This window comes from Camponotus floridanus, unplaced genomic scaffold (assembly GCF_003227725.1).
Source record: "Camponotus floridanus strain SB8 unplaced genomic scaffold, Cflo_v7.5 scaffold43, whole genome shotgun sequence".
Lineage (NCBI taxonomy): Eukaryota > Metazoa > Arthropoda > Insecta > Hymenoptera > Formicidae > Camponotus > Camponotus floridanus.
The window spans coordinates 43211-66803 of NW_020229581.1; the positions used below are offsets into that span (position 1 = coordinate 43211).

The window sequence follows — 23593 nt, forward strand, 5'->3', positions numbered from 1 at the left end:
TATGAAAATGTCTTCGACAATCTCTATATAATGATAGAAAGCTGAGATTTTTTTCCTTAAATATCGAATAATTTTTTCTTTCTCAATGAAAATACTAATACAAACGAAAAATTAAAAAAAAATTAAAAGTTAAATTCTTTATTTAATTTTGATTAATTTTATAGAAATTTTAGAAATTTTGAGTAAAATGATAAATACAAGTCTATTTGAAAATATTTTTAATGTATATTGGAATATAATTAGAAATATAGAAATTAATAGGTAGAGATAGATAGATAAATAGACAGATTAATAGATTTTATTTATTCAAAGGCTATTATCATGCATGATGTAACTTGAGATTTATTCGAAAACACGTTTTTATTATAATAAAATATTACATTTATTCAGTCACGATTTAAATATTCGCATCGTTTTTACAGTACCGTGAAAAAAATTAATCGGCATGAGCGGTACAGTGGGTTAACCGATGAGTTGTTTTCTCTATGATTGCCACTTTATGTCTCTTACTTTCAATAATACGATTAACAGTATACGATTGTTTAGAGAAAGTCACCCAATTTCATAGTATTCTCCATATAATGGCATATTGATCATTGTGCTCGATTGCTGTCGACATTACAATAATAACTTATAAAAATGAATTTTAGAAAATATATGTATGGCGTGCGTTCATATATGTATATGTGTGTTAACAGAAGGTGTACTAATTCAAGAAGTGTACTAATTTAATGTTACGTTAATTGTACCGTTTGCAAAATTCGACAGCTCAGCAATTTCGATTTGAATTAATTTCTTATTACTTAAATATGTAGTTCAACATTATCGATTTAAGAGTGTTGAATTTATAAAATCGATACAATCTTATTTAGTATATATAATTCATAAGAAAAAATGTAATTTAAAATTTCAAATGGTATTTAAAGGAAAATGGTTATTAAAAAATGAAAAAAATTAACTCTTCTGAAAAGATTCTTATAAAAGATATTGCACAATATCACACTACTAGAAATACCATGCAATTTTAGACTGCAATTGTAAACTTTCTCACCTTAGATTAACTCATCTGAGATTGCTTGGAAAGTGCGCTAAACACTGTAATATACAGTTATCTATATAATATCTGTGGAAAAATAACGGCGAAAGTGTTATGCTATATATAAAGTGCGCATTTTGAAACATCAAAAGTGCGATAAAAAAAAACGCGCTAAGATATAGATACAAGTCGCATAGAAACACTTTCTCACGTTAATTATATTTCGCATTCATTATATTGTCATACTAATAAAAATATGAATTTCTTAATCCCCTTATTTTTACGAAACTGCTTTGCGAATAGCTTCGAAGGAAGAACTTAAAAATATATTACACGCATCTATTTAATTAATGCGCGTCATTTGAGAATCATTTATAAAGTGGCTTTCTCCTTCACAAATCAGTATTAATTAAAATTAATTTCTTGGCATTATAAATACTATATATAATTCTCTTGTCTACTACAAATATTACATATTTTTTGTAACTTTGTATAATTCACGCGCGTATTATACAAAGTATATTGCATGTAGACATGGTTTTGCTTGAGAACGGGAAGGATCTTAAAAATCACGCATTTCTGCTTTTGTTCTCGACGAGTAATTTAGCGTTGAAATAACGGTAATTAACGTATGTGACCTAAGACCTCTTGCGTCAATTACTTTCTTTTTTCTCTTCACAAAAGCGAAACACATTATATTCAAAATATACCGTAACTTTGCGCTCCACTTTGAAAAATTGATTTTTTATCTTCTTTTCTTTTATCCTCTCTCTTTCCCTCATCAAACACGATACTTCATTTCTACTAACAGCTGCTTGATGATGACGGAAGGGGCGAAAGCGGCGTTTTTCGCGTTACACGCGAATGGCGCGTTTTCGTTTCAGTGCTCTCTTGAACGACATGCTAATGTTATCCGCGCGATGTACGATGTACCATGAAGAAAATGTTGATTTGGTATGCAACTGAATTGTTTCGCGGAGAGGTCGCGAGTAAAACGTGCTGCTAATTCCCGCTGATATTAAGAATTACCATTAACCTACTTTCATGAGAGGACAAGTATCACGGAGTAAAGGACATTCGTTCTTTGGAAAATGAGGTCTTAGAGAATGTCTTATAGTCAATCGTATAATATAAAAATTGGAAATCGTCGTTGTATTAATTAAATCGTTGTTGTATTAATTAAATCGCTACACTCTCTTGAGAAGGTTGAAATAATCGAACAAAAAGATAATTTTTGAAAGATAAAGTGAATCTGAAAAAGAATCACACGATTTATAATAAGATATCTTAAAGCTTTATGATAAATCTCATATAAGCAAATTAAAATTTTTGAGACGTTCATTACAATGCTATTTATAATTAAAAATTTACACCCGCCTAAGCCTAAATTTATGAATTTCTAAATGCCTTTGGTGGCTTTTTTTGTAACTTTATAAGGTGATCAATAGACAGCTGGTCGATGTACATAAGTTTGCCGCGTTTTCAGCTGATCCATTAAATCGTGGATTAATCCTATTAAAAAAACTTCACCAAGATAAAAAATTAAAAACAATCATCTCTATAATATTACAAAAAGTTCACATACTTAAATATAATGAATTATCATAACTACAAAATTTCTCTTACAATTACAAATGATGTATTTTTGTATGATTATAAATGATGTATTAACTGATGACATTTAAAAAAAGGAAATTATCCATAATTTGAGTACTCAAACATAATTTTCACATAACAAAAGTAATAATTTTCATAATTTTCTCAAAAATTTTGGGCTTATACACTAAAAAGTTAATATACATTAAAAAATTAATTTCTAAAGTTATGTACTTTATTTATTTACAGATTTAATAATTAATGCATAACAAATATACAATAACAAAAATAAGTCTTATCGAAAAAAATTAATAGTAAAACACAAGCAATTAACTGTCAAACTTGTCTAACATATGTATATATAAAGAAATGATACATGTCCAGAAGATGAACAAATTAATATAAATTAAATTGTTATTCACAAAATATCTTCTCTGCTACACAATGTAATATGAATAACTAACATCGTCATTTTGTTATTAGAATTTTTATCTATCTTTTGAAATGAAGGAAATCTGCTATTAATTATATGTACAATCCGAAAAAACGTACACATTTTTTTCAATATATGTATGTTATTTTAGATTGTACATACATGAATATAATTAATAGCGCATTTCCCGCATTTCAAAAGTAAATAAAAATTTTAGTAATAATATGTCGATGTTATATAGTTTCTGAATATTCTGAATAATATTCAGAATGTAATATGAATGAATATCATTCATATTACATTGAAAAGCAGAGAAGATATTTCGTGAATGACAATCTCTATATTTGTTATTGATTAATTTTTACATATACTGTTATAAAACTTGTTCTTACACGCAGTTATTGAATTAGGAATTAAGAACATTGTATTAATATTATAAAAAATGTTATGTAGAAGATATTATCCTTAAAATATATTACATATTATTACTGTCAAGACAATTATCAAATGTGTCGACAAATATCAAATGTCAAGACAATTATCAAATGTATAGATGAAAAAATAGTAAAAATATATATAATTATTTGTATTTTTAAAAATAATTACATTATATTGATTTGTTAAAAAAAATATATATATATATATATATATATATATGTATATAAATATATATATATGAATATATTTAATAATGCATAATAATATCAATAATAAATTATGTTAATATTTATATTAATATTAATTTATATTTTATTATACATTATTATACATTGATTTCTAGTAATTTTTGACGATAACAATATATAAAATATTTAAAGTGTTATATTAATATATTGTACATGCTTAAATATAATTAATAGCAGATTTCTCTTATTTCAAAAGCAGATAAAAATTCTAATAACAAAATGTCGATATTAAATCTGAATATTATTCATAGTACATTGTATATATGTACATTGTGTATGTATAAAATATTTGACATTAAATTTCAGATCTTTTCTTTTCCGAACACAAAAGCTTCGATTAAACTTTGATAAATTAAATCAGCGTATAATTTTACGAAATAAAATCCGTCATAATAATTCAATTTTCTACAATAATAAAAAATTAAGAATTTTATTTATTAAAATAATAATTCTATTTATACTAGTAATTTTAAGCACATATCACTTGAAAAATTAATTAATAGTTATTGAAATTAATCTAAGACTTTTATTACGCTACAATCATTAGTTATATAAAAATAAAAATTTTACAATGTCAATCAGTATTAATTACTCAAGTAGATATTTTTCATGAACAGATACAGATTCTTCATTCGCATTCGAAGAGCTCAGTCAATATGACAATACGGATAAACAAAATGTAAGAAGACCAACGATATATTTTTAAATATATATTAAATATATTATTTAAATATATATTAAATATATTAATATATATATTAAATATATATTAAATATTGCTTCATATTTACTTCTTTTTCAGACATAAATCCTTTATTGCTGCTGCATATTTTTTTTTTGAAAATACTTTCTTCTATTTTTTACAATATCTATTTTTAATTGCAACATTTCCAAGTCAAATTTATAATTTTCTGTTATGTCTAATATAGATATATTGTCCATCATAACATTATGTAACACTATTCGAAGCATAATTCTTTGATATCCTGCTGAATAAGTTCCGTGAATTCATTCGCCCTAATTTCCTACGAAAGAAAGCAAACAAAAATACTAACGTTTTACTTATAACTATAATTACGCAATAATAATGTAAAACTATATATATATATATATATATATATATATATATATATATATATATATACAGGATGGCCCCGAACGTTCCAGACAAACTTTGAGATCTTATAGGAAATTTAATTCTCAACAAAAAATTTCCTATAAACAAAAATGAAAAATGAAAAATGCTTCCTTAAAAAGTTATCGCTCAAAAACCCCTGATGAAGGAAGAGCAAAAGGTGAAAAGAAAATAAAATAAAAACAAAATAAAACTAAATAAATTTTTTTAAAAAAATAATAAAAATAAAAAATAAAAATCTTTTCCTTTTATGAAAATAAAATAAAAGTTAGTTAAAAAAAATTATTTTATTTTCATAAAAGAAAAAGATATTTATTTTTTATTTTTAGCGTTTTTGTCAAGAGATTTATTTAGTTTTATTTTCTTTTTATTTCATTTTCTTTTCACCTTTTGCTCTTCCTTCGTTCGAGGCCACCCTGTATACGTATATATATATATATATACATAAATTTGTATTAAAAAAAAAAAAATATTCAAGAACATTGAAAATTTTGTAATTACTATACATATATATATGTATAATAGTTAGAAAATCTTTAATGTTCGTAAATATTTTTTCGGTAATAATATAAAAATTCTTTAAAGGATTAAAAATAATAGTTTAAGGCGGTTAAATACGAAATGAATCGAATAATAAATAGTTCTAGTCTAAAATTTCTGTATACAATTAGAATACTATGGATACGATGTATACAATTTAAAGTATTGTAAGACATAAATTTTTTTATCTATTTTTATAGAGAAACATTTATTAAAGCAATGTTACACAAAATAATATTTTCAACACTTACAATATTCTTCTGATGTTGTTCTTTCATTTCCGTTCTTATTTCTGCTAGTGCTTTTTCGAGAGCCATGTCTTCCTCTACATTTTTAATTAATTTCGAATTTAGTTTAATCATACATATTGATATTGTGTTTTCTGTTTTGCGAGAAACTAGTACCAATATAAGAGTTTGGAAAATAAATATTATTTCTTTTTGTCTATTGCTGATGTCGACTGATGTTTTGTTGAAAGTGATGTCTTCCTTTTCCTTACATTTTTAATTACTTTTGCTTCCAAGTTTTGCAACCAAAGATGTTGAGTTTGCATTTCCTTCTATGCGAGAATCTGATTGTAAAAGTTTTTTCATGAGTTTTGTATATCCGCCGGCAAGATTCCCTTCCATGTTTCATCAATCACTTTAGTGTAAACTTTCAGATCGTAAGATTTACAAAAATTTTGAAATACTTTATGTAAATTTCTATTTATTTTCTGCTCCATATGTAATGATTTTAATGATTGAAGAATTGTGTATGCGCTAGGTGGAAAAAACAATATTTCGAAGTTGTCATTTTGCATGTCATCTTCAAACTCCTTGTACAGTTTGGTGAGTAATATTACTTTGCCGATTGTTTCTGTTTTCTGATGATGGTCACTCACAAGGTTTATGAAGACATTATTGTACCAATTTGACATGATGTCATTTTCCCATCCATCTCCTTTTTTCTTAAAAATGACACTTTCCTCGTTTTTCAAATACTTTTTAACTGTTTCATGTTCATATTCATAAATATAATAAGGTGGTAATTTATGACTACCTGTAGCATTTGTACAAAACACAATATATAGACGATCATTTTTCAATTTTTCTATATCAATTTTGTTCTCATCTTGGTGTTGAAAATTCGCACGTTGAAAAAAAGTTTTAAATTTTATAGATATTCGGTTCATATTGTAAATATTATCTCTTTTAATATTTTTTTCTTGCAATTGATGGTGTAAATCTTGAATAAAAATTTTATCGCTGTCTAATTCTTGTTTAGTTTTATCAGTATCTCGCGTCAGATTTTGCGAAATCTTAGATAAATTTGGAGATTTATAATTAGTAGATTCTTGTTGATTTTCTTTCATGTATTTTATCAAGAAATTTTTTTTTCCTTTATGTTTTGACGACTCACCAATCTCGTGCATAACTTGAGTTTCTTTAGTCTTAAATAGCTGTTTGGAAAAGTCGAGACTTTGTGAATTTTCAGATAAATTTGGAGATTTATAATTAATAGATTTTTGTCGATTCTCGAAACGTTTTAGATATGCACGCAACAGTCCTGTTCGTGCCCAAGGGTTTAATGGCCAACCTAACTTATGCATAAGGATTTTTCCTGTATGCATAAATAGTTGTTTGGTAAATTTTTTCGATTCTGTGGTCTTTAGATACCAGTTATGCAATGCATGTTCTAATGGTTCATACTTTTTTCTTATATGTTTTTTCATTAAGTTCATTTCTTTAGTGGCCAATTTTTTTATCTCATTTGCATCATGTTTAATTCTGTAAAGTGTACTTAAAGAGATGTCATACTCATCAATAATTTGTTTTTCATTGATCGAAGTATCTTTTTCTAATTTATCTAAAATTTCTATTTTTTTTTTAAGCGGAAGGAAGATTCGTTTTTTGGTTGACATTATAAATTTTATTTAAAATTATTCCCTCACTTTACTGACTTTATAGATACTTTTAAATCTTTTGGCACACGATATGAAAGGCCGAATATAATACTGGCAACTAAAAGTTGTTATAGTTGGTTGTTCTTGAGAAGATATACTAACGATCACAAAACATAACATAAACAAAATATAAACAGTATCTAACAATCGTATATCAATTCTCTAATTTTTTCATTTTTATGTTTATCATTTATATATTAATATTCGCTAAAACATTATATTGTTTATAATTGACAAGGTTTATAAGACGATGAAGTTAATCGCAAAAAATTGTGAGAAAAATTGTTTAAGAGAAACATGTATTATCCTGTAAATATAAAAGATTTTATTAATCTTTCCATTAATTAAAAATCATTCTTAGAGAGAAAAATATAAATTGATTATTTATTTTTTCATTAAAATGTAATGAAATAGATACTTTGTATATATATGTATATACATATGTATATAGGCATGATATGCCCTGGTGCTCGAATCGCGCACTCACGTTTATATTTCGAATAAAATATAAAATCTCAAACAATGTATGTTAAAAAACGTAGGTTTTAGATTATACAATTTGAATATAGGGAACATACCAAATTTTTATACTTCGATGAAATTCGTTTAGATTTAGGATTTGCGTATAACTTTTCTAAATTATACACGTTATAAAAAGTATTTCAGGAAATAAAAGAATCTTAACTCTAGTATTGATTACATTAACTCTAGTATTGATTATTTTAACTTTAGTATTGCAATTTAATAGATTACAATTTAACTTTAGATTACAATTTAACTTTAGATTATAATTTAATAGCACATAATTTATTTGGATAATTGTATTAATCTCAAATGAGTTTAAAATTTTTTTCATTTTCATCATTTTTTAGATTCTTTTAAGGTATTGTTATATGCTTGGCATATTTTTTTATAAAGTTGCAAAGTTTCTTTTTATTGAGATATCACTGTTTTTTGTAAAAATTTATATTTAATTATATTTAAATAGTACATTGAATGATAGATTTTATATAATAAATTTAAATATTTACTGATTTTGTTCAAACTGGTCACAATCGAAAGCTTTCATCTACATTATACAAAAGTACGATTAGATTCATGATTACGGCTTTAGTTCATGAGATATTTTAATCGAAAGTTTTATTTGACGTAAAGTTCCGAATAAGCTATTTGATAGCAACTCGATATATTGAAAGCAGTGATTCTCAATGATTGAATCCAATTCTTATACGTATGTGCTTGACGTTGCTACCGCGTAGCTTGATAAGCAAAATAAACGCATTAAATCGTAAAAATATAAACTTGAATGCCAATTGGAATATAGAAAAAGCTAATAGTAAAAGGGAACAGAACATTTTTAAAAAAACTTACTGTATGCTAGAATAATAACTTATATTACAAATAGATGTTAATTAAAAAAAATTATTCGCATAGTTTTATCTTACTGTAATTATTGAAAAATTAATTTATTTGCATTTCTTTCTTCTTTTCAAAACATAAATATTATTGCTTATGGAACATAGATAAAAAATTATCTAAACTACTCTCGCGTATAGTGACGCTTGTCTTATTCTAAAAACAGGTTTATTCTGATTTTTCAGTACTTCGACGAGAATCTTGTTCTTCTCTTTCCGGATTCGCATCCGAATCGCGGACAGAAACCAGCTAGAAGATTATAAGTCAAAAGATGTAGGTCGCGTATTCTCGCATTTATAAATTTGTGAGGTAAATTAGAACGGCGTTAAGTAAATATCTATTATATTTCCAGAAGTAGTCGTCTGCAAAATATTAAATGAAAATTGTTAGTAATGAAACATTAAAAATATTACATAATCTAATTATATATTTTATTTTTTATAAAGATGAATATTTCCAATTTTACTATTCTTCAATTTTTTAAGAGTATTTAAGATTTTTTATATAACACTTTTGGAAATTTCAAATAAAGCAGAAAATAAATGCGCTTCTTCGTAATTCAATTTTGTATCCTTATTCTAAGGACTTGAAATAGAAGGAACTACATATGACTATGAATCAACACGCATAGAGAAACTACATATGGCTTTCGGGACGCTCGATTTCTAAAAGACTACGGTAGACATCTAAAAGATAAGGTAGATATCTTTCAATAAAAAAAGGAATAAAAAGAAGTGAGAGGGGAAGGTGGGGAGAATGTTCGGCGGCCTGACGAATGAAAGTGGAACGCGAGTTATTCTCTCGGATTTTCCTTTAATCGTGCTTCGATTCTTAATGTCTACAGATTAAAAAGGAGCGCAAACACTAAGATTGTTACTATAAAGCTCTGAGAAGATTCTGCGGCGAAAGTCTTTCACTAAAGATAGCTGATAGAACGTTAACATTTCTGTGATTACTACATATACATATCCTACATCGGTCAAGCATTTCTACGAAATTAAGCGTGATCTCTGTAAAATGATTTATTATCACTTGAGACAATTAAAAAAGAATCAGGAAAGAGATCGATAATAGAAAAATATCAATTAAATACAAGTGTGTAAAAGTAACTATAATGTAAAGATAAAGATAATAATATAAGAAATAGAAAAATAGATATAATAGAATAAATAGAAAAAATACAAAAAATGTGACGAACAAAATATTTTAGATTGTTGTAATTGTTTTGTTTTAATACGTGATTCGTTTCTTTTGATAAACTTCCGTTATATTAAGTGATCAATAAAGAATTTCTCGATCTTTATTAAAATCATCATTATATATTGTATAAAACATAAAAAGAGAGTTCATGATTGTAATTTATAGTTATTGCTATAAGAATAGATACTTCTAAAAGATCAATCGTTTTAATCACGTTAATCAATGTTCATTCAAGCCATCTAATTGTACTTTCAAAAGTGTATAATAATTAATTAGTCTTATTATTTCATGAAGATAATTATCGATTGATGTCGATCATAAGAATATATGAAATATTATCCAGAAAGGTTAGTCAGTTTTTGATCTCATTTCCTTGATACATAGGAAAGTGCAACGTCGTATGTGAAATTATCAGATTTTTCTCTTTATATTATTATAATATTTGTCTTTATTCTTATGTTATTGAAAAATTAGGTTTTGCACAAATTATATCTAATGGTTTAATTCTTCTGTATATTGTAACGATCGTAAATCTCTTACACTAAGATAATTTAAATGTGCGATGATTTCGTCATAATTTATATCATTTTTAATTTATATCATTTTTCGCAAATTTCCAAGCCTATCTATTTTAAACATTTTATAAAAGAAGAGATAGTCAGAAAATGTTATATACATACGTGATGATTTATATCATGTCTTTGTCCTGTTTTAAGCGTCAGTCATTCACACGTTATTATATCTTAAACTCCCACACAAATGTGATTTAATCAGTGAAATATATACTCAGTTAAAATTTTCTCACAATGTTTACTGACAAAAGTTCTTCATACAATCGACTCTACATACAGTATTGTTGATCGCAATCATTTTTTCGCGAGAGTCATGCCTGAAATACAATATATTCGAAAACGATGGTCTCGAGTAATAACGATAGATAAATCGTTTCAAAGAACAGAAACGATATCGTAGAAAAGACAGTAAGATAAAAATATCTAATAAAATAATCAACTGACAGTGGTGGGGCTTTAATCGGTTTTCTAAAGCGGCTGTGATATTTTTTAATATTATAATGAATATTATATCGCTGATATCGCAATTTTTGAGCGAATTCGCACCGTTCATCGAAGCGAAGAATAAAAATAATGGCGTGCGATATAATCAATAACCAATCGCCGCCCCAGAACGCGTCGCGAAAGACTAGAACGATTAAGAATAAACACGCCTGGCGCGATTGGAAACATAAGACATATGTATATATATACTTTTAACAACAATTAATAGTGATAATTATTATTACAGTGTTACAACGAAGTGATGCGGCTCGACATGCTTTTTGATTTCCGGCGAACATAATGCTAATATTTATATCTATGTAATACATATAGCGCGAGGAATACAATATATACAAATGTTACGACGCAAAATTGAGTCTTCTTGTATTTTCAAGATACAAGGCGAATAAAATTTTTCTATAATCGGAATAATAAAGAAGAGTATTAAGATAGATCTATATAGAAAATAATATCCGCTATTATTTTCCGAACAATATTTGAGTTCTTTTCCCTACGATAAGATTGGAAAATAATTTATAATGAATATTATGTAATGTATAGCACAATATCCTCCAAAATGTGTGCAAATACATGTGAAACGATTATTTCCGTTTAATGAAATAGTTTTTATTTATAAATAATATTAGAAGAAGAAATATCGAAGAATTGATAAATGGAGCGTCATGTAACTAATTAAGGACTATTTACGTAATACTATACTAAATGAAATACTTACACACATCTTTATAAACTCTCGTTACGCTTTAGTGTCTTGGTTATATATATATATTTTTTTTATTTTCGTCATTTATCACAGCATCACGCGTGTAACAATGTTTTGTGTTCTGCGTCCTGCTTATACTTGTTCAACCAGAGAAAAATCACATAATTAATTATGTATTATATGGATGCTTCAACGTATCGTAGAACCATCTAATAAGGAAGATTTATTTTTAAATACATAATATCGCATCATGACACTTTACAGTTGTACAACAACATCGAGACTCATCCACACATATTGGATAAATTTAGAAATTTGTGGACGGAATGCCATTCTTACGCGTATATCGATAAATCATTCGATTTAACTGATATTTTATTCTTCATCACGTTCTTGAGCTGGCAAATTGAAAATTTCTTCTGAATATATTTCTAAATGTATTTCGATTTTTTTACGCGTCAATCATACAAATATATTTTGCATAAAACCAATCAATCAGAATTTAATCCAATGATATGATCTAATTTTTTCACCTTTTTTTCTTTTTCACTCTCTCTTTTTTTCTCTTTTTTTCAGTCAGTGCACTCGGAAGCGAAACTCTCTAGATCCACATAGTGTCCATTCATGTTGTCCTCCAGCAGTTGAGCGAGATCCCTACGTAAGGTCTGGAATTCCGGCCTACGATCAGGATCAGCGTGCCAACATCGGGATATCACCCTGAAGAGTTCGCTTCGGCAGTGCGAAGGCCTCTCCAGACGATAACCGTTGTGTACGTTCCGCATGACTTCCCGCGCCGTCATATCCGGGTACGGTGTTGAACCTGAAGAGATAGTGCAAGATGGTTTCGATTATGGGATATCAATACGATAGGAAGTTACCATGTCGATTCATGGATTAGACGTACATTGTTCTAACAAGATACAAACTGCTCCATAGATAATACGTGACATTGTTGTACGAAATCAATTTTTTATTGTCGTATCAATAAAAAAAACGCATTATAAAAATGTATAATAATATTTTATATCTTGATCGAATCTTGCTAATGTTATTAATTAAAGAAAGTTAATAAATGAGTATATTTAATAAATAAAACGGTGAAAATACAATTCTACAGTAAATAATAAAAATCGGTTATATGTTTTTAATATCTGTTTTGCAACATTTATGCACAGATGCTATTAGTGCAAACATGTCCGTGAACGTGTATTTACTTATTTTTTTACCTTATTTTCATATCAAGGAACAGCGAGACAATAAACGGACTCTCGGATGTCGATAATATTTATTCCGTCAACAAGCTACTCGAAAATCAAACTACTCACCTAGAGTGACGATTTCCCACATCAGAATCCCAAAACTCCAAACGTCGGTCTTCATCGTAAAAAGAGAATAGATCAATGATTCGGGGGCCATCCATCGGATTGGTAAGGCATTTCTTCCATGCCTGGTTTCGATCACTTCGCCGTCTTCGTTGGCGAACCTCGACATGCCAAAATCAGCAATCTTGCATAGCTTGTTATGATCCACGAGGACATTTCGGGCGGCAAGATCCCGATGGATGATCTGCATACAGAAAGAACAAGATCATCGATAAACAATCGATGTTGAAAAGATGTATTCCATTATTAGATTGCGATTACGATCTGATCAGGAAATTACAGTGCGATATTACGCGTACTTGCTACTTGAATATAACAAGTTATTTAAAAAAAACTTGACCTTGAATTCGAGTTTCATGCGCGACGAAACGAGATTCGGCGCCGTGCCTGCAAATATTATTTCAGCGACACGGGCCAGGTACTCCTTGGACCTAATAAATCTAGCAATCCGTCGATGCATATACGCAAATACTACTGGAAAATAAGTAAGGATTTCTGGAAAGAATAAATAAACGAGAACATAAATTTCGCTGTCAGGTCACGTGTGTGTAATAACAGCTGCAAGAGACATCTGCGTTTGCTTAATTGTTAAATACAAAAAAATAATTCAAACAATTCGAACGCAAAATCGTTCAAGTACCTTGTAATTTAACCGTCAATTATGATATTTGTACATTTTGTGTCATGATTGTGCATAGCTATTATTATTATTAATTAACCATTATATCTTCCTGCACTGTTTTGGCCAAATGAAATTTTTGCTAAACAGCAAGTCCGAAAGCCACGAAGAAAGAAGAATCTACATAATAATTATTACACGCAACGACTGAATGATGCAAACACGTTGTTATGAAACAACGAGCTGCATCAGCTGCGCCTGCCGCATTGAATTTGAATGCAGAGGCGCATCCAGAATGCATCCACGCACATCCGCAGCTGGTGCGCGCACTATCATTTAGCCCGCGCATCTGTATGTAATTGTCTATTAAAACCGAGAGACTAATTTTTGTTTTCTAGAAGCTATTATACAGCGGAAACTGGTAATTCGACATTTGATCGAGTGCTTACGAGAGAAGTTTTGGTTCTTTATTCCTTTAATTGCCGTTAATCATCAGGTATATTCTACTTGGAATGGCATCCTTGAAATACGCGTCTTTCGTAGATCCTGCGCATCTTTTCTTTTCCTCTTTGTTATACATAAATCGAGAAAACTTTTGACGAGAATGTTAAAACAAACAAATATTTATTTCGCGTGTTTAGATCTCTCATTTTAATCGATGATGTATGATTGAACGTAATTGACACATCGGTTGCGTGCAATTTTCGTCTCAACTGTTTATGCGAAACGATAGAATATCGGGAAATATCACTATCATTATAAACATTATGTTAATTTCTATTTATTATGCAGCTGCTTACTTCAATTCTAAATATATTTTTAAGAATCACACAATTTAATTATCATATTATCAAGAAAAAATATAATTTATAAATCATCTACATGTATATATATATATATATAAACAGAGAAATATATTTAATACATACAATAATTTAACTTTATTTTTTAATAGTGATTAATTAGAAGAAACGTAAAGAGAATCAGGAAAAAAATGTATTAATAATTTATTAATATGTTAATACTTATATGTATAAAGTAGAAAAAATACATATATAAGAAAAATAAGATTACTTTTTTTTAAATTATGGAAATAAAAACGTTCTGTAGGCTAAATATTATGTTTTTTTGATAACATACAAATAATATAAAATTTTTGTATTTAATGTAACATATTCTTTAATTGATTCAATTCTAATTTAATAATTAATTTAATATTCCATTCTAAATTTCCAACAAAATTAAGTAAATCATGTAAAAAATAGATTATTGTTCAAATATATCCTTGAGAGTCGTTTACTGTTCTCAAATCGGATGAAGAAACTGAGCAAATATTTCCAAACTCGTTCTTTACGAGAGATAAAATTCAATCTTTGCCTAGTGACACAAATCTTTAAGCGGGAACGATTCTTCAACAAACGCCATGGTGGAAGTTTTACGACTGTGCGAAAATGTTTGAGATTAAACATCATTAGCGGGTTATTTGTCGAATAGTCGTTGCTCTCCGCGACCTTCCACAGAAAATTAGATATCCTTGAAAGATTTTCACTTCCCAAATGTTGTAAATGAAAAAAAATTATACTACGTTTTTTATCAATTTTTATATATAGTCAATTTTTAAATATGGAAAGAGATTTCAGTTTCTCTTTCACATCAAAATAATCTGCTTCACAATAAAAAAAATAATCCCTAAAAATATTCTATCAAATTTCTCGAAATTGCAAATGTCACCATTTATTGTTCATTGTGCAAATCGTGCAAAATTATTTCTTTCATGGTAGTGAGAACAAAAATAATAAGATACACGCCAGATGATCCAGTTGCTGGAATGCTATAATTATCCACTATTACATGCGTCAATTCTTATGTCACTGCAACTGCAACTTTACTAATCTATGTATTTTTAACTGCGCAAGACAAAATTATTCACTATGTATCACAAATGCAAATTAGATTAGTAATAATTGATCATAAAAATTGCAAAGTGTATGATACATGCACCAATCTCATAAGCAATAAATGTCCATGATTTAAATTACGGTACATCTTTACAGGAAACCTCGAGCTATAAAAATATAAATATGAATGACGAAGTTAATGATACGCAAAAAAATGTTAAACAAGATATATAATTACAACAATATTATTAAATGTAATAAAAATGTATTATACGTTAACTTGAAAAATAAATGCAAACTCGCTTTGTTATATATTGCAATTCATTAAAAACATTTTTTTTGTTTCGATTGTAAGGCATCAAAACTATAATTTTTTCTAAATTTCTCCGAATGCAAAACTCGAAGCTCAGATATTCAACGTCTTCTTGTATATAAAGTGTTGTAAATTTATTCGTAAATATATATCCAAACTTATTTCTCAACGAACGTTTAGGGCATGTCTGAAGGATTAATCGGTCGCACGATATCGCTTTTACGGCGGACCCGTTAATCGCGTGGAGATTAACGAGGGGGCCTTCATCAAAACACTTTAAATGACCGCAGCGCATCGATCCTCAAGGTGTCGGATTAAAATTTATCGCGACTTCTTTCTTGTCGTGTTCAACAGTCTCAGTCCCAATCCTGTTCCGTCCTTTTGGCGGTATCGAAGCGCATGTCACCGAAAAGAAAGAAAGCAAGAAAGTTGCGAGGACCGAATCGCTAAGCGATCATCAAGTGGTTAGTCTTGAACCGACTTTTTTTGCAGCAGGACAATTAGTTGAGTCGAGAAACCTAGAGGTTCTTCGATTCATAAATAAATCGTGTACAATAAAAGAAAAATTAATTAACATGCTATTACACGTTGACGATCTCACAAGGTGAAGTTAAGGGTCGACATCATTATTACAATGTATCAGCGTAATAAGCAAGATTTTATTATTTTTGTATACCACTATGATGGAAGAGATATTTTTCCTTGATGGATAACAATTAGTTATATCAAGACCTTGCGAACTTTTAGTTTATATGTAAACATGTCGACCATGCATAATGAAAAAGAGATAATTAATGATATTACACATTAATGTCCTAGCGATGTTGGATCATCGAGGGGAACAACATAATATCATCAAGGTCGGTTACCGGTTCATTGGTATAATAATCGATAAAACAGGAAATTTTATCTGTTATTCTTATGAGATATCTTTCATTAACAAAATAAATAAGTTTTTATCTCTGTCTATAAATATAACATAAGAGTGTTAAAACTTATCGGCAATTCATAACATTAAAAAGATTTGCTTTGTAATTTTATCTTTAAAGAAACATGGAAAATCAGTTAAATCTCGTTGAAATTAATTATTTATTTATATGAAACTGTCCCGAACATAAAATATAAAATATAAAAAAATAGATTCCGTACCTTCTTCGATGCGAGATACTCCATGCCTCTGGCCACGCAATATCCGAAAACCGTGAGATCTCTAGATGTCAAGGCTGCTGAGTCCTCGCTAAAGTTGTAGAAGTACTGTCTCGTGCGGTGATCACGCAGATACGCGAGCAGCTTGCCGTACATGACGTACTCCAATATAAGATAATGAGGCTCTGTAATCAGAAAGAAATCACACGCTGTATTCTTTATATTTATTCATGTAACGGCGCATTGGAGCGTATCGCTCTTGCGTTTCGAATAAAATAAAATCTCAGTCAGCAGAAGAATAAGTCTTATTCGTTACACAACCTGTTTCTGAAGAATAAATCTTATTCACCGTACAACTTGGGTATTTATATGAGTAATGCGAGCTTTAAAAAGTAATGAGCGTAATATTAAGAGTACATATTTCTGTAATGAGTACATGGATTGATGTTTGAATGACAATTTGCCATTTGAGGCATACTCTCTGTTGCATTTCAGCAAACAGAAAATATTAAATATTAAATACTACATTTTCGAAAGATGTTAATAAATCACATATTTGAATTATAAATATGAACTTCTGCAACAACGTATACAATTTTTTATCATTAATGTCATAGACTCTTATGTCATATATTATTCCTCATTTAAGTAAAATTTTGAAATTTGTACAAGAGCATCACTTAAATTAAATTACATTTACAAAATGGAGTTTATTGAATTAATAAAAATTAAATTCACACATCGAATATAAATCAAGAAGCACATAAATGGTTAAAAAAATTATATCGCGAGACTGTGAAAAGAAATATTCAACGAAGTAATTTAAATGAAAGATTTACTTGAAAGAGTTCTTGCTCGAGTAATGTCAACTTGATTGTAACTTATGGAACCACTTTTGTCGGCGCATCGCCATCGCAACTCTCGTATTAGGTCAACATCGCTACCCTTTAATAATTCTCGTTCGCCAAGTAGTACATGCTTCTCGTGTTCGGATTAATTTCATTTCACGTTAATATGTTTTTCAGAGCGAATTAAACATGACATAATGTTTATAACGTTTGTTTCGCATGTATTAAGTCGTACGTGATTAATCGTGATTATCTTAGCAATTTAATTTCAATATCATAGTGAAATAGCTGTATCATGTCGTGTTAAGTTTGCTGATTTAAAAATATTGACGTAATAATTAATAATTATATTCGATGAAGAAGATTGCTACCTGGTATTTCTGTACAAAGTAATAATTTGTTTAAAAAAAATTATGTATAAAATTATTCTTAAAAAAGCAAATTGCATAGCCATTGTATAGAATTTTTTTCACTGCTATTTTATATTCATTTATGATCAATATATAATTATTATTTTTTAATAATATAGAAATGTTAAAGATGTTAGAGATTTTTACTATTTATTTAATATTTACTATCAATGAAATTTAGATGTTAATTTAGAAAATTGTAATTGAAAAAAATTAAAAGACAATCTTATATAAAATAAAATAATTTCTTTCTGAAAGAAAAGTGCTAGAATATCCATTTTTTTCATCAACGTGTAATATATTAAAAGCTTATTGCACATACATGCATTGAATTCGCGCCAGTTTTATATTGTAATTTTTCTCCATGCAAAAATCACGAATCCACGCCTATGTCGATCGATATGGCACGCGTGTGATACAATAACCGTGACGAATGCAAAGCAATATGAGTACACGACGGTGATACGCGAGTTGCTATCGTTCTCGCTTTTATGTAAATCATATTTCGCATGTACAATAATGGTTGAATACGCAGAATAATATGCCTCAAGCGGCGAGAAGAGAGTACGAATCAAAAACGAGAAGAATATATTCACCCGATGCTTTGAAAGGACGAAGACCGAGAATTGAGATGTCCTTTTGGATTAGAATCTTTTTTCCCATCTTACGTACGTCATATGCAAATCATCTTGAGAAAGAAAGACGGTGGATTGTAAACAAAATTACAACGCGATAATATTTAGAAATCTTCATTTATCAACAGTCTTAAATATAATATATATAATAGGTATGGAAACAATTAATTTTATCAAACGTTGTAAATTTTATTCGCTAAATAAAAGACAAGATATTAAAAAGCCTTGAATGAAATGTGAAGTATCATAAAACGAATCGTAAAGCAAAAAATGTTTAAGCTTGCGAAATGTTTTATCTGTATGAAAAATTTACACCAAAAAAGAAGAAACATCACGTTCTCAAACTCGCAGATTTTAAAGAATGCCGCTCCTTAATGTGGCTCCTACTTTATTTTGTACATTGCCGCGTCCACGAAAGCCGATAAATAAGCCGAAACTCGATTAACAGTAAAGAAAAAAACGAAAAATGGCCAAATAACAGAAAGCCATTTTTATTAGACGAGAATCGTTTTTATTACACTGAGAGAGAACTTTTGTACGAAAAAAGAATTCCCCAACGCAATTGTTTTTATCAAACAAATATTTGAGACGTGCATCATTTAACATATAATAAACATTGAAAAAATATTATTATTTAAATATTTATATTTTTATACGAAACATAAGATTGCTTTTTAATAGTCAGAAGTATAAAAATTCGTCGAATTTGTAATTTCGATTATTCGATTCTCCAGCCGCTAATAATTCTCTTAGTGGCCGAAACTGTTAAACATGAGTTTTATTATCGGCCAAACAGCGGTCGTAAAACGATCAAAAGACTGGCTTTCTGGTTTTGACGAACGTCACCGGGAAGAAATTCGAACATGACCGCAAACGATAACAACAGTGGAGCTGAAATTTAAATGTCGTAAATTTTATGCGGTGGCCCGTCTCGTGTGGGCCGCCAGGAACTTTTCATTCTATTGTGTGAGAGCTGTGAAGAAAGCCCTTTAAGAGGTCCACTCCCTGAGATGCATCAGCGATACCCGAAAGTTGCAGACACACCTCTGAAGATCTCGCTTCATCACCATAATCATATCAATTTTTATTACAATGAACATTTTATCGTTCTCGAAAATTATTACAAATTCATGAATTTGTTCTCGAGTTTATCTTTCATTACTTTTTCTCGCGAAAAATCTTTTTCGGTGAATAACAATTAGTTTCGTTGAGTTCATTTTTCAGTAGGTTCAGAGTTCATATTTTCAGTTTATTGAATTTTAACTCTTATTAAAATGTAAGATGTAATTCTCATTTGTATAAATTAAAAAATTATTAAGAAAAGTTTTTGTATGTAATCTTCTGTTAAAAACAATATTTATTAAAACAAAATGATTAAATTTTCAATAATATGTTTCTGTCTAATAATAGAAATAAAAGCACATAACATGCATATAATAATGCGATGTTATTTTATTAATCGAAATCAAAAATATCATTTAGTCGCCGAATACACAAAAAAAGGATCATGCATCTAGATCACAATCGTCGCTTTGTTTTTTTATTTAATTTTTTCCTATCTTTTTTAATCCATGAATGGAACGATTGTCTCGCGGGGATACTGACTTAATAAATATATTATACGCGAAGAAGAGCGCTGCTGAGATACTATGGAAATTTATACGAAAGATGCAAACGACGATATCGAGCAGCGTGAAAGGAAGGATGTATAATGCTCCGTTTGTAGTTTATCCCGATGCATACGAGATTGCTCAAACAAATTTTTGATGTCTCTACTGTAAATTTATTTATCAGAGAAAATCGCGCAAAATATATCAAATCGATTTCCCCGAGATTTTCTTTCTATAATATATTTTTTTATATTTACCGATTCTCAAACTTGGAAAACAAAACAGATTATATATACATATATATATGTAAGAAAGATAAAATTATTAAAACATTTTTAGAAAATGATTATGTTATTAGTAATTAAAATTCTTAATATTTTACTATAAAAAAATATAATTATCTTTAATAAGCAAAAATATAAAATTAAATATAATGTATTTTTAGCCGATAAAATTTTGCTTAAAAATAATATAAATTATTTCCTGCATATAAAATTTTGTACACTCTTCTTATGATATTATTGAATGTTCTAAAAAGGCGTAATAAGTTTCCTCTCGCAATTTTTCGTGATACTTAAAAGAGTAATTCCACTGATGCAATTACCCGCACGAAAATTACTTGCCAATTCGTTGCGCATTCGCTTTCAATAATGAAGGCGCGCTACATCAAGAAACTTCGATTACTCGATCCTACGTTGTGCAGCAGGATGTAGCAGTTTTTAATCAATCATGATACGATGAAACAACAGGACTATCGATCGTACTTTTGTAAATTGATACAATCACCGATATTTTTACACAAGCTTATACGCAACAAAAGGCAAGTACATCATGTCATCAACAGAAAAATTAATTCCGAGTGAAAAATGTTAATTTATTTATTCATTTCTTACATCCGTGTGTATAAAGCTAGATTTTGAGACAGACAATTCTAATTTTTAATGTTGAAGAATCAGAAAAAAAAGATTGCAAGATACATAAATTATTTACGTGATTGTTTAATTTGTAGCTGTCAAACTTGTGGAAGTTAACTGCAATTATCTATTATGGCGCAAATAACAGCTACAATGAAACGAATAAATCTTCCTGCGCAAAACAAAACAATTCCCACGTAATTATCGCAAGAACTGTTTAATTCATCTAAGCGAACAATCACAATAAAGATAAACATTTTTATGCCAATCATCTAATCGTTATCGCGAAATTGTATTCTTGCACAATCATTAAAAATATGTAAACAAATTATTCAGCAATAAGATTCACGAAAAGCAATAAAAAATTTGTTGTCGATAAAAAAATTATTAATTCTCCATGTAAACATGCAATTGAAGAGGCGATAAAATTTTTTAACAGATGTTTACGGTTTAGGCACGTAATAAAATATTACAATTTAATCGAATCGCGTGTATATCGAACGAAAACGTGATCGAGAGTTATCGTTTCATTTCGATTGATGTTAACTACTGTGACGAATACGTCGTTCGTGAAAATCTAAATAACTCTACGTGAATTTCAATCAAAGCGCAAAAGCCTAGGAGTATCACGAAACGCGCATCGTAACATCTCGATTGGAAGAGAACGCATTCGAACGCAGTTCTACCTCTCTCGGCCGGGGGCTTGATTACTTAATTACCATACACCGACGATCCGTGTATTCAGCATCGAGAGAAGTGTCGGCAGTTAAAACGCCATCAGTTTTTATAAAGTTTACGCTGCCAAGGCTTGCAGCGCGCGACACCCAAGGTCGAAGATAAGTGACGGTAATGAGGAAGATTCACCGAACAGCTGCAGGTGCAGCGCCGATTACGCGGTGCCGATGCAAATCGAAATAAAGACGCGCGAATAAATGCGTTACCGCGAGAAATTGGCCGATTCGTATCGCGTCGTTGATCGTACGTATCCAAAAATGTCAAATAACGGCGTATACATCTTTTCTCTCGGTTAATTGTACTATATCACACGCATAATCAGCGTACAAGATCGGAGTAGAAGTAATTTAATTGAAAAGAGATGAAATGTGTATAGGATATATATTGGATTAGATTTATTTTAATAATAAGACGCGCACATTTTCTATATATATGTTATTAAACTGCCACTGTCAACTCACCTTCTTCGGTGCAGCAGCCCAAAAGTGTTACGACATTCGGATGACTGCCTAATTGTTTCATAATTTCAAGTTCTCGATCCAAATCTTCCTTTTCACGATCAGAAGCACCTTCTTTGATTGTTTTCACTGCCACTAGTCGAGTCGTACCCTGATGACCTGTCAAATCATCGGCTTCGGCTTTCCATACCTATCAATGCACACATATATGTATATATATATATATATATATATATATATATATATATATATATTTAATTACATATATCACGTTTCTATTAAATTAAAAATTTATATTTCTCTTAAAAAATTAAAATTTAATTTAAAGTTAATTTTTTAAAAATATTTTTATTCCAACTATATTTAACCTAAATAATATTAACGATCGAAATATTGTGAGAATACTGAATTATTATTTAATTGGATATATTATTCCTAAATTGAATATATTATTCCTAATATGCGCTTAATGTTATCAACGATATGACATTTATAAGCGCAACGCTGGAAAACATATGATCATCACGAAACGATCGTACTAATCATCGATCGGAGTTTTTATCGTTAATTTATTAGAAAAAAATCTATCACGATAAATTATATTCTCGAATTTTTATATAAGTGATTTTACATCAATACAATTATTGATATTACGCTGTCTGTTATCTTGCAAATACAGTGCAAAATCATATACGTTAAATGCCAATATTATAAATAAATGCCGATTTTGTCGAGATGAATAAATAAAATCACTTCATAAGATAAATGCCGAAGAAAGAACTTATCCCAAAGATTACATCCCGCGTGAATCTATCTCAGACATTTCATACAATGTAACCGACAGTCACAAATTACAGAC

The 23593-nt window shown here is 28.8% G+C and overlaps 1 protein-coding gene across 2 annotated transcripts in view; it reads right to left on the reverse strand.

Annotated features, from left to right (window-relative positions):
- Positions 1-10777: 10777 nt before the first annotated feature.
- LOC105258398 (serine-rich adhesin for platelets) overlaps positions 10778-23593 on the reverse strand; it is a 173798-nt gene continuing 160982 nt past the window's right edge. For both annotated transcript variants that reach the window (XM_011269621.3, XM_011269620.3), the window contains 4 exons: positions 22738-22924; positions 17128-17309; positions 13092-13332; positions 10778-12586 (listed from right to left, as the gene is read on the reverse strand). In XM_011269621.3, the coding sequence (XP_011267923.1) occupies positions 12339-12586; positions 13092-13332; positions 17128-17309; positions 22738-22924 (858 nt within the window). In that variant the 3' untranslated portion in view covers positions 10778-12338. The remainder of the gene's footprint in view (positions 12587-13091; positions 13333-17127; positions 17310-22737; positions 22925-23593) is intronic.